Genomic DNA, 12,512 nt, shown 5'->3' with positions numbered 1-12,512 from the left:
TCCCAAGCTACTAGATCATCACCCCCCTGTGAAAGGAGCTCAGAAGGATCCCCTGAGTTAGCTGCCCTGTTCTATTAGACACTCTGAGCTCTGCATTCAGTTGCTGAGGACACCAGCACACCAACACCTTCTTTCTCATCAGGAATATTGTTTTAAAGGTCAGAATAACCAAAAGTCATAGAATCACAGAATGCACAGCTTTTCCTCACGGCGTCTGAAAGGAAAAGCTCCCTTTAATCTGAGATACGACATATTCTGATCAGGTACAGGAGGGGAAAAAAAAAAGAAAAGTGAAAAAAGAAAACCAAACCAACCCACCCCCACACATAAAAAGATCAAAATCACAACCAAACAGATCAGGGAGCTTTTCTTCCACGTGCCTACAAGATAAATCATTGCCCAGGTCACCAGGAAGGAATTGTAACTCTCCTTGGAGCTGTACGGTGCAGCAGAGGTCTGCAAGGGCTGAGATTGCTCGATAGCTGCTGCACCTTCCAGACTGCAATTATCCTCCTGGTTGCTTTCAGTATCAAAGGCAAAAAAAGAAGAAAAAAGGCTTTCTTTGCACTAAATGATCCACAAAGTGGAGCCAGATGGGCAAAGGGACTCGGAGAAATGATTGCAGGTTTGGCTGTGCCTGAGACTCATCTATTTCTCCGGCTCCACTCAGGAGGAAAGGCTGCATGGGAGGTGTGGGGCTGGAGGTGCTGCTTTCTGCACCTTATGCCCTCCTGATAAGCTGGTTATGAGCTTTAGGCAAAAAGAAAATGAATCTCTGTTCAGCGTGTTCATTGGACTCTTTAATATTTCAGAGAGGAAGAAGAGAACTATGGAGCAAACCCTTTTCATCTGCCAATGCTGCGTTCCCCCTGGGGAGCAGCGCCTTCCCCGGCAACAGAGCTCCAATGGAGCCATTCTCCCTTCTAAAAAGGGGGAAACTGAGGCACGGGGCTGGTGGAATTATCTGCTAGGGGATCACCCAGCAGTTCTGCAGTGTGTGAGCAGCAGCCTGCAGTGAGCCAAGGCCCCACACCTTGCTGCCCTCCAAAGGCAGACATTCCCTCACCATCTCACCATTCCCAATGGGTTTCTTTCTTCCTGTTGCAAAGCAAGACCTGTGAAGATGCTCAGCCAAGGAGCAAACTGCTGTCAGGCACTTGTACTACCAAGGCACACCTTCCTAGCCTGCTAAAGCAACGTACAATGAATTTGGGCACAAGCTGGCTTGGCTTCCCACCAGCCTCCATGTTAGCTCCTGCACATAAACCACATCTACGTGGCCATACGATGCCAGTGGGCTGCAGTGCTTGGGGCTCCAGGCATCCTGCAACAGCAGTGCCCTTATGTACACATGATTACACCAAGGCATCCATCACTGCCTAAAATGCTGCTGCTCCATTCCAGTATCCTATGTTCGGTGGATCAAACTTTGATTAATAAGTAGTAATGGGCAAGGACCAATACCTCTGACCTCCAAGATTTTAGCTCAGAAGTTCTCTCGCTGTGGGGTAGCTGGAAAAGAGTCACTGTGCAGACTCTCAGGCTCCAACAGCACTTAACCCATATGAATTTCCCAGACAGTGCATGCTTATAACCCTGACACATTTAGGATCATAGAATCACTGAAGATGGAAAAGATCTGCAAGATCATCAAGTCCAACCGTCAACACATGTCAGTGTGTGGACATTACACATAAACCCCAGTGTGGCTCAGGGCATTTTGCTTTATTGCAATGAAGATGATGAATATTGAGATGCTTTTTTCCTTCCTCCTGAAAGTCCACACTCTACTATCTAAAAATACGTGTTGCTTCTAGCTTAGTGCTTCCACTGCCTCATCTCCTCCCTGCACCCAACTGGGATCGTTTCAGTGTTTCAGGGCAATATCATATATTTTTAAGCCAAGTAAGCTGGCTCCAAAACAAATACCCAATTAAATGCTCATTTTTAATAGATGCTGTGCTGCTTGTGCGCAGCCAAATCCCTTTACTAGCCTTCTGTTTTTAATGCTATTAAACCACATTCTTCAGTTTCAACTTTAGAGGAATTTCTTCCCTAGGATGTGTCTACCAGCTTATCCACCACTGCTGAGCCTTTAACAATTCACTGCCCTATACTGGATGTAAGGGTGCATTGGGTTACTTCTGCCAGCCCTTTGACTTGGAGCTAGATATGCAAAGAGCTGTTCCGTTGTTGAACCACCAGCAGAAGTTCACAGCTGGCTGCCATTCTGTGCTGCCCAAAGGATTCCAGCACATTCTGTGCTGCCCAAAGGATGCCACTGCCATGCATGAGCTGGACTCCATCCATGTGGATGTAACCCTGGGGAATCCAGCAGTGATGGGTTGCTGAGGTCTTCACGTGGGGTAAGAGCAAGTGGAGGCAGTGGCCCTGATGGAGGCACTTCTTCCTTATATCCCATCTGAACCTCCCCTCTTTTAGTTAGTAACCATTTCCCCTTGTCCTGTCAATCATAGCAGACCCTGCTGAAGAGTCTGTCCCCTTCCTTCTCAGAGCCCCCCTTTAGACACCGAAAGGCCACTCTTGGGTCTTCCTGGAGCCTTCTCTTCTCCAGGCTGAGAAGACATTCAGATGCATTACCCCTGTAACTTTTGCTCCCTAACAACACCCTGGAGCTGAGGAGTAGCCCCATCCAGAAACTCATTTAGCACCAAAGTGTATCACCCTCTGTGGAGGAGATTAAATATCATCCTTTAGATTAAGTTTGACATAAAAAACAATTACTCTTGGCAACATAGGTTAAAAGTGCTTTTGTTCTGCACTGACCACAGGCCTCGCTGGCCTCCTATAGACAGGATTCATTTCCATAAGGCCTCTTCCCAAAGATTTGGCTGGAGGTGCCCGAGAAGGATCCAGAGACCCACGTGCCATCCATAAGCTTTCTGCACCCAGCACAGCTCTCTCCTTGGAGCTCTGCCTCAGTGGTGCATTTTATCACTTCCCTCCTTTTCATTTTAGACCCAAGAACAGTCTACCTTTCATCTAGTTCTCCTTGGCCACACTTGTGCCTCAAATTCGATATCAATCTGCCTCTCTCCAGCTCTCCCTGCCCAACCACACTACAGCAGTGTCCATGGGACGCGAGGACTGACGATGCTCAGCTGCTATTAACCTCACAAACCACGACCCCTTGCACCTCTAAACACGGATTTGTCACAGTGAGCCATCCCAGATATTTGCAGGCAGTCCAGCAAAAAAACCCTGGCCTAAAATTACAACCTGGCATTGGCAAATGATTTTTGTTATGGAGACTTTGCTAGCATCATAGCAGCCAGTTGAATTTTCCTGCAGAAATTCTTGGCTTATTCCTGGGTCTCCTTTTATAGGAACGCAGCCACCTTTTTTGCAGGCTTTTTCTTTCCTCTTTTTTTGCCATATTACCGATTTGTTTTCCCTTAAAGAAAGGCTGAAACTGAAGTGCAGGGAAGCTCTGGTAATATCAGCCTTTTCCTCATCACCAAATTCCATTTCCTCCTCTTCTGATGAGAACGAGTTCATTAGTGGCCATCATTGGCTGCCGTCACTGCAGTCCCAGTAGTTTGGAATGCACACAGTCCCAGGCATTCTGCACATTGCTCTGTAGCACCTCATGGATGATGCAGGGGGGCACAGCTCACTCCCACTGATCCAAGAAGAACGTTTTCAGGCCTGTCAGCCCAACTTGGGTTCTGCTTTAGTCCTCTGTCCTCCCAGCAGCCTCCCTCCTCCTCTCATTGCCCATCACAGCTGGTGCTTGCTTTGGATCCCTCCTCCAATGTAAGTCTTCCATTAGCTGGGGTGAATCACAAGCCCCAGTGTGCTCTGGCATGTGGAAAATGTGTGTTGCAAATACATGTGTGTACATAACCCATTGGTGTGCTTATATACCACCGTGTGTGTCTATATCTCACCATACGTACGTGTTGTGGAGTGCTCACACAGCCACTTGGTTACCAACACAGCAGAGCACAGTGCTCCCAGCAGGAATTGAGAAGGGAAAGGCAGGTGAAAACAGTCCTGCTGGGCGATGAATCATAGCATCATAGGATCACCAAGGTTGGGAAAGACCTCTAAGATCATCCAGTCCAACCACCCACCTAAGACCAATATATCCCACTAAACCATGTCCCTCAGGACAACACCTACACCTTCCTTGAACGCAATGCCATCACCACCCGTGCTGGCTGCCTGCTGCCTGCTCACACCCCCTCCTTACAGACAGGGGCTGTCCCACTCCTGTACCCTGGGGGGAGCACCACACAGCTGCTGAGCACACACCAGGCTTCACCGCAGTGCACGCAGAGCCTTTTGTTTTGTCATTCCAAGATCCATTCATTAAAACAAACCCAGCTGGGCTGCTCATGGTGCTCTGTGTGGATTGGAACCTCTTGGCTGACCTCGTGTGTGTGACTGAGAGGCTGAGCTCCATGCCAGCATGACCTTGGGCTTTGCTCAGCCAGGTAGTCCACACCAGCCAGGTCCGCCAGTGATGCTGGGGAGCTTCAGGTCATCCCCTCCATCAGGGCACATACAGCCTTACCCACGTGGCCCCAGAGTGGATCTGCACATTTTCCATAGAACCATGGAATGGTTTGAGTTGGAAGGTACCTTTTAAGGGTCATCTGCTCCAACTCCCTGCAGTGAACAGGGCTCACACAGCTCCATCAGGGCTCACAGCCCACCCAGCCTGACCTTGGGTGTCTGCAGGGACGGGGCACCACCACCTCTCTGGGCAACCTGTGCGAGTGCCTCACTGCCCTTACCGTAAAAAACCTTTTCCTTAAATGTAATCTACATCCCTCTTTTGGTTTGAAACCATTTCCCCTTGTCCTGTCACAGCAGACTCAGCTAGAGAGTGTCTGCTTCTTTCATGGGGGCGTTGGAACAAGATGACCTTTGAGGTCTCTTCCAACCCAAGCCATTCTGTGATTCTATGATCCAGTGATTCTTACAGCCTCCCTTTAAACACCTTTTCTTGTAAGGAGTTTTCATATGACCTCTCTCCTCAGACCCATGGCTCAGGCAGCAGTCGGACTGTGGGAGGAGACCTCTAATGAATGGAAGACAGAGGCTCACAGCACGGCAGTGTGAGCATAGAGAGTAACTTCCTTAGGAAATGTAACTCGGGGGCAGGAGGAATGTCATTGCTTATCTTCTTCCAGCAGGTTATGTTTTTTCATTGGAAATGAGTCAGACACGAGCTAACGAAGATACAAATTGCTTTTAGTAGCTACCAATTAACAAAGGCTGTGCTGGTGCAATCCCCAGGTGGCCATTTCCCTGGGAGCTGCTTATTTTGAATGAACTGTTTTTCTTTAGAGAAGATACACACATATGGACAAATGGTTCTTGCTGGTTCTCTTAAAGAGATGGAGCCCAGCAAGGGACGGGTGCCCCACTGGCTGCATAGGACACATACCAGGACCATGCAGTGATGCAAGCTGTGCAAGGATTCCTGAAAACAAGGCTGGGGAGGTCACTATAAACCCACATCCATAAAATCCAGCCCGCATGCCTCCTCTCAGCCCTTTCACAGAGTCACAGAATGGCTTGGGTTGGAAGGGACCACAAAGATCATCTTGCTCCAACCCCGCTGTCACAGGCAGCGTTGCCAACCACTCAATTGGCACCAGATCAGCTGCCTCAGCTGCCCATGGTCCCATCCAACTTGGCCTGGAGCACCTCCAGGGATGGGGCATCCACACTTTCTTTGGGCATTCTGCTTCTGCTTAGACCACAAGTCCATGGAAGTCCATGAGGTGGCGTTCACATGCAGTCAGCCTTGTTCCCAGGAGACATTTGCAGTACCTGCACCTGAGACTCCAGGCTTACCTATGATGTATCGCTGAGGTCTTGAAAGGTTTGTGCACAGACCCTGGCTCACGATTCACACCAGATAGGAAAAAATGTCCTGGTGTGGGCAAAGAAGCTTCTGGCTGCAAGTTTGACATCATAAGCGTGTCAGTTTTGGGTCCCCTTACAGCTCCTCAAAGTCTAGCCAGAAGAATCTGGGCGTTATTCAGTATAGCCCAAAGCCAACACCTACCTCCAGGTAAATCCGACCCAAAACGTCCCAGCCTGAAACTCCTCAGTGCGCTCCACTGCAAGCCCAGCTCTCGTCCTTGCACCAAACATAAAAGAAATGCAACATTTGGATCTCCAAGCAATCACTTGGCAGCTTTACCTGAGAGACAGATCACGCCATGAACCACAGATCAGGGAGACGAGGTGCTTAAAGTCAGCTATGATGGCCAGCTTTTTATTTTCCAATGTTTTACTTTAACAAAGTGCTACATTCCATAGTTACAGTATGAGGAGTTGGTCTCGTCCAAAATTGAAAACCACAAGAAAGCACGAGGACTGCTAACATCCCTCTATGGAAGCAGTGCAGTCCAAAGGAACCTCATCTAGGGTGAACACCTGGCGTTAGAGACACCATAAAAAATCAGCAGCTGAGGAGTGCAGGAACATTTCATCAGGGCAAGGGCTGCGCGTCGGGCAGGCTGCTTCCTCCCATCGGAGATGGGGCTGTGAATGCTGGAAGGGTTGCGTGTTGCCTACAACAAATTTTGGCTTGTGCTATCAAGAAATACCAAACTGGGCATCCGCAGGAAAACAGAGGTGAGCTACATGTCCTGTGCCAAGTCAGGAGAGGATTATTGCTGCAGCAGAGTCGTCCTTGCAGCTGTGCCGTCGCATGGGGCTCAGGCTGCACAGCAGTGGCACAACCCACCTCTGCATTCAGGTCACCCAGCACTGAGCATGCAGGGCCAGAGGGCACTTCTGCTGCTTTTCTTCTCCTTTATTTCTCAAAAGAATCTGTTTGGCTTTTTATTTTAGAAATGCATGGATACAAATCAAACCAGCAGAGCTTTAAGAGACCCGAGGCTTCAGTTCCCATTGGAAACCGTCTCTCCGCCCCACCTGCAATCTGATAACTTCCAGCAAGTTAATCTAACTCCAAGAGTTGCACAGAAAATGTTCTTAAGAGCCCAGCCCAAAGTCTACTGGTACTGGATGAGAGGAGGAGCTGAATGCTGCTTGTGCTTTAAGGACCTGCAGGAATCCCACTGACATCAGAAGCTCTGCAGAAAACCCTGTCTGTGCTCCAAGAGCTCCTGGGAGTCTCACTGGGACATAAGGTTGCTTGTGGCCTCCCCTCTTGCCTCCACCCCAAGGAGAACTAAACTGGAAGATATGGGGAGCATCCAGGCTCTCGGGTAGGTGCTTGACCAAAAGTAACTATTAAAGACCTCTGTTTCAAAGGGACATTGGTTGGGATCTCTGCACTGCTGAGCCACTCATAAAGTTGGCCTACAGGAAGTTTCCGCCGACCAGCAGCTCCCAACCAAGGCACCATGTCTGTGCGTAGCAAACCCAGGAGCAAAGCGTGGTAGAGTGGGGGTCAGAGCCAGAGCCAGGACTGGAGTGAAGCTGAAGCATAAGCAAAATCTTTGGGCAGCCCTTCTATCCACAGATCCGGTTAAAGCACAGACCTTAGAGCCAACATTGAGCTGTGCCTTTGGCTGGATATCCCATCTGGCTACAACTTGCCCAGTTTGTCCCATCGTGCCCGTAGAACAACCAGTCAGATACCTGCAACAATGCCATCCTTACCTGTGGCACAGCTGATGTCCAGCATCACAGCCACCCACTGTGTGTCCTCACTGGGAGACGCGTGGCTCTCACAGGTCACCCACACAGTGCCCTCAGATGCCAGCTTTGTCCAACAGACCGTGCTTTGTCTAACAGACCACGCTGCCTTTAATTTAAATTCACCACGTCAAGGACTGAGAAGAGGAGAGAGACAGTGAAACTGATTGCCACTGTAGAAAACGTTTCCCAACCTGAGGATTAATTAGTGCAATGAAAGGCCGCATTGCCTCCCCACCAGCCTTTTCAATCCATCAAATTGACAACCCACCCAAACAGCCCTGCCAGGGCTGCAGTATCTGCACTCACGCCAGCAGCCTTGCTCAGCCATCCTTCTCCCCACTGCCCAGGAGCTCACTGGTTATCAATGCGATGTCTGCAGTTATCACAAACTGCACAGGCACATCACTATTAACAAGGAAGTTGAGAAGGGGCTGCCCTTCCCAGGCTGCTGTTGCACAAAGCCCTGCTGATCCCCAGCTGTTTGGCTCTTGCTGGTACCCCTGCTCCATGCAACTGCTCCTCCAGGCTACTTGGCCCAGCAGCCAAGACTGGACAATCAGCTATGCTAGCAGGCTGTTAACTCCTCCCAAGCACCTGCAGGCTCCAAAAGAGACAGGAATGAGAAGGAAACCAGGAGTGATCCGTCCAGAAGGGAAGTTCTTAGCTTGGACTGACCACTTGTGATGAAAAAAAAAGACTTCAGTTTTGGGTAGGGACTTAACAGAGGGCTCCCAGGCAGTGGCTGTTGAGAGATCTGGGGTTGCTTTTAGCAAAGCAACATTTTCCTGATGAAAGCTGCAGGAATGAAAGGGGAGAGAGGCAAACCCTGTGGAATCCTGGCTGGGAGACCTGTCCTAGAGGGACAGAAGAATGGACACTGCATGGCACACTGATGGCTCTCCCGCCAACCTGCTTCCCACCACCCAGTGGGATGAGAGTGAGGGCCACGCACAGCTCCAGGACTGGAAGACTAGCATTGGTAGCAGCAATTTCAAAACAGGTGGTCCTGACTGTCCTTCTCCAGGTGGCTCACTGGGTGGGAGGGGGAGGCCGGCAGGAAAGTACCTGGGCTCTGAAGAGCACTGCTTCCTTGTAACTGGATGTCCATCTGATGACTTATTGTTCAGAGAATCCTTTGAAAAAAGAGAACTGAGCTTCAGACTCTTCTGATGTGCTCTTCTGAACGTTGTTTCTACCACACAAACCCATTCACAGGCTGTGAGACGTATGCTTACCATCAACTATATCTGCCCTCGGCACCCTGACAGCCTTTTCACCTTCACTGAAGTCCTATATGGGTGTCACCTCATTCACCCCTCCCTCACACCTCCTCTAAGACTCAGTGGGACTCATCTCCGTCTGATCTCATTTCTCTCACCAAGTCTCCTTCGGTGACAGGTGCTGTTCTCTATATGAAGGGTGACTCCTCACAGAACAGTGATTTCCACCTTGGATATTTTGCATAAACATAAGATTAAAGAGTCATTTCACAACTGGCAAGAGAGATTAAGTAATGCAGCCCTTTGTTATTAGCCATTTTGACTGTGCAAAGCACCATTAGCTTCCCCTGCTCGGTTCACTGATGTCAGACACTGGATGCTTCCCTCTGCAACTTGCTGCCAGCAGTACAGGCAGCTTGACCTCACCCCAAGGCACCATTAGGATCCATCTCCACAGCCCTCCACAGCCATCTGTCCTACAGCTACACATCTTCCCCATGGCCAAGAGTTCCCAGCTCAACCAGCTCACCTCCCCTGGACATCCCTCCAACTGGGGCTACTGCTTCTCTCCAGCAGCCAGGAGCCTCGTGACACCCAACCACCTTTGATGCCTTCCTTGCGTTTGGTGGCACGGAGACAAGACCCATCAGATCTCCCAGAGGTTCTGCCATTCACGGAGCATTCAGGGGCTGGAAATGCAACTCGCAGCTGGGGAAGGAGACATGCTCCACCTCCATCTCCATGTGAACGCAGCCATGTGTTAGAGGAGAAGCAGTCACTAGTGCCTACAAACAGGCAGCAGAAGCTGAGGAAACCTCTGACCTGGCTTTCCCTTTACCTACCTGCACACTGAACAAAAGCTAAGGATCCATGCAAGACTACCCATCAGTATGTGAGCGCTGGTATTTATTGTGCTGTCACAGACGGTGCTGGTTGGAAATGGATTAAAGTTGTTGTCGTGAATCAAGAGTTGAGGCCATTCCCATGTGTTTCCAAGAAGCGAGGAGCAGAGCTGAAGGCAGGGGTTGTAAAAGAAGGGGTGGGAATCGGGGAAAAGAGCATAGAAATGTGCTTCAAACTGTATCAACAACACTGTACTCGGGCACTTCTCGGGTGATGAGGGATACAGTTCAAGTGGGTAATTCATTAATTAAGCAGAGCAGCTAATCTCAGCACTAATGAACTCTAGCTCAGGTAATGTTAACATTTAAAATTAACAAATTGGACAGAAGTCATTCACAGTAAAGATTTCCATTCCCAGGTTAGGTGAGAGCTATTGTTATGATTAGATTACTGCCAGCCAGGATCGAAACAGTACACCAGGATAATAGGAAAATAATCATCCGTGAGGATCAGCTCCAGCTGCAGCAAGATGTGCCGTGGATCTGAATGAGGCGCTGGGTGCGAATGTGAAATCTCACTACTGTATCAAAACAAACATCACTGCGCAGTACACGTAGAGCATAGCATGCTGGTTCAGCAGGGTGGTACCAACCACTGCTTGGTGTTTGGGGCGGCTGAGAGCAGCGATGCAGCAGAAAGTCCTTCTTTCTTTTCTTTTCCTCCCCTCCCTCCTTTTACAAGTCATTGGATATCACAAGGGCACTGCAGTTCAATTCAGAATTCGTCCTCAGAGCTGTCGGCTAGGAGCATTACTCGGTCCTGCATGCTGTTAAATTCCCTCTGCTGGGGGTAAAAAAGAGACGTTAAAGAGCTCCGCATACAAAACTAAAAGGAGCAGTGTCTGAATCCCTCCCCCAGCACTCCAACTGAGAGCTCCAGCGCACATCGCTGCAGAGCAACCACCCTCCATCACCACATTACAACCAAGACGGTGAACTGGAAAGCGGTGGGGACAGATCAGGGTTTTCCCTTCCTTGGCAGTTGCTCTACCTTTCTTTTATGCCTCTTCGAGCCGTTCCTCCTCCGGCGATTCATGATCTTAATGCTGTAGAGTGCCCCGAGGATAAAGAGAGCTCCAGCTATCCCGACTCCTACGGGAACCAGCATCCCCGACATGTACCCTGCCTGGTGGGAGAGAGACAAGCTGAGCAGCACTCACAACAGCATCCCTTCAGAGTCCTTTTCCACCAGTCCAGGACTGATACAACCCCACACTTTTCTTGCACTTCATTGTATTTGAAGCCTTATCATCGTCTGCATGGGACGAGACCTGTTTTCAGGATGGGACACAACGTCTGGGTCTCTGTAAGAGCTGAAATGCCAAACCAGCTGTGCTCACACACCATGGGGTGGAGATGAGGGTAGCCCAGACAGTCCACCTGGACCCCTCCCCCCCCCGGCTTCCATAAATAATACAGAAACGTTTGCAATCCTCTGGGAAATATTTCCAAGTGCTTATTATTTTACTGTTGAAATGAAACTTAAGATTTAAAGTGCCAAATTGCTACAGCATCCTCACTTAGCTCAGGCTGGGGCCTCAGTGGAGCAGGGCAGGCAGGTACAGCTCACGTCCTGTCAGTGCTGCCTTCATTCTCGGCAGCTTTACCCTTCCCCATCTACACACCCAGAATAGATTTTACACCTGCCGAGGGACAGATGCACAATTCATGTGCTTATCTGGAGAATGGAAACAACTGCTTTCATCTGGGATAGACACAGAGCTAACGAGGGCTGTTTGGCTCTCATAGACGCCTCCAGATCCCACTGGGCTCTTTAAATAGGAACACCTTCATGCCCGGATCTCAGGGCTCAGGGCTGCATCCTGCAGTGCCTCCCAGCAAAGGCAGCCCTGCTCAGCACTGAGCTTTGCAGGGAGTTCTGTGTGGCACCTGAGTTCCCGAGAAAGGAGATGAGTGACAACATGGCAAAAAGCATGCATCTCCACCAGACAATTAAGGCACTTTAATCGGGTGACCTAATTAATGCAGCGTGGGTAGTTCTATTTCTGGGAACAGTGCTGCTGGCACAGGAGGCGAGAGGAGGTTGGAAGTGCCTTTTTAGCTCCTGCCCAGCTGAGTTTCTGCATCAGAAATCATTGGTTTTAATACGATGAGCTCTCCACGCCCTTTTACAGCCTTCCTCAACAATCACACCAATGGTCTGTACCCCAAAGGCCTGCATTGTGAGCCAGCTCCAGGACCTGTCCTCCCAGCCCTCCTGCATCACGTGGCCCAACCTGCGAGGGCTTTGGCATTTGTTTGATATAAAACCCCACTCTACAGGCAGCTCCAAAGCTGCTTTCTCACCCACTGTCCATGGGGAAGATGAAATTTCTTTATGGACCACAGTTGCTCACGTGGACCTTCGTGGCAGAGAGGACAGGGAAGGGTCAGGTTGGATATCAGGGAAAGGCTCTGCCCCAGAGGGCAGTGGGCACGGCCCCGAGCTGATGGAGTTCAAGGAGCGTCCGGACAACGCTCTCAGACAGGATTTGGTTTTTGAGTGGTGCTTTGTGAAGCCAGGAGTTGGACTCAATGATCCTTATGGGTCCCTTCCAACTCAGGATGTCCTATGGCTCTATGACAGGACTCTGCCAACAGCACAAGGAAAGGGTGGGTATTAAGACTGGTGCTGACAACAAGAGAAAGGAGGAAGCAGGGTGTGCAGGTGTGATTTGTGCATGGTTTGGTTCATCGGCACTTGGTTGCTGGTGAGGAGTGGGTTTTGCTGGGC

At 49.8% G+C, this 12,512-nt stretch overlaps 1 protein-coding gene across 11 annotated transcripts in view; it reads right to left on the bottom strand.

Moving 5' to 3' along the window:
* Positions 1-6,232: 6,232 nt before the first annotated feature.
* ARMH4 (armadillo like helical domain containing 4) overlaps positions 6,233-12,512 on the bottom strand; it is a 51,448-nt gene continuing 45,168 nt past the window's right edge. For 7 of the 11 annotated variants that reach the window (XM_040702144.2, XM_004936465.4, XM_040702146.2 and 4 more), the window contains 2 exons: positions 10,770-10,904; positions 6,233-10,562 (listed from right to left, as the gene is read on the bottom strand). In XM_040702144.2, coding sequence (XP_040558078.2) covers positions 10,494-10,562; positions 10,770-10,904 — 204 coding nt within the window. In that variant the 3' untranslated portion in view covers positions 6,233-10,493. The remainder of the gene's footprint in view (positions 10,563-10,769; positions 10,905-12,512) is intronic. The other 4 variants (XM_040702145.2, XM_004936466.4, XM_040702149.2 and 1 more) reach the window with 1 other exon arrangement.

This window comes from Gallus gallus, chromosome 5 (genome assembly GCF_016699485.2).
Source record: "Gallus gallus isolate bGalGal1 chromosome 5, bGalGal1.mat.broiler.GRCg7b, whole genome shotgun sequence".
NCBI lineage: Eukaryota > Metazoa > Chordata > Aves > Galliformes > Phasianidae > Gallus > Gallus gallus.
The sequence above is the reverse complement of the archived record's forward strand: the minus strand, read 5'-3'. Positions and strand labels throughout refer to the sequence as shown.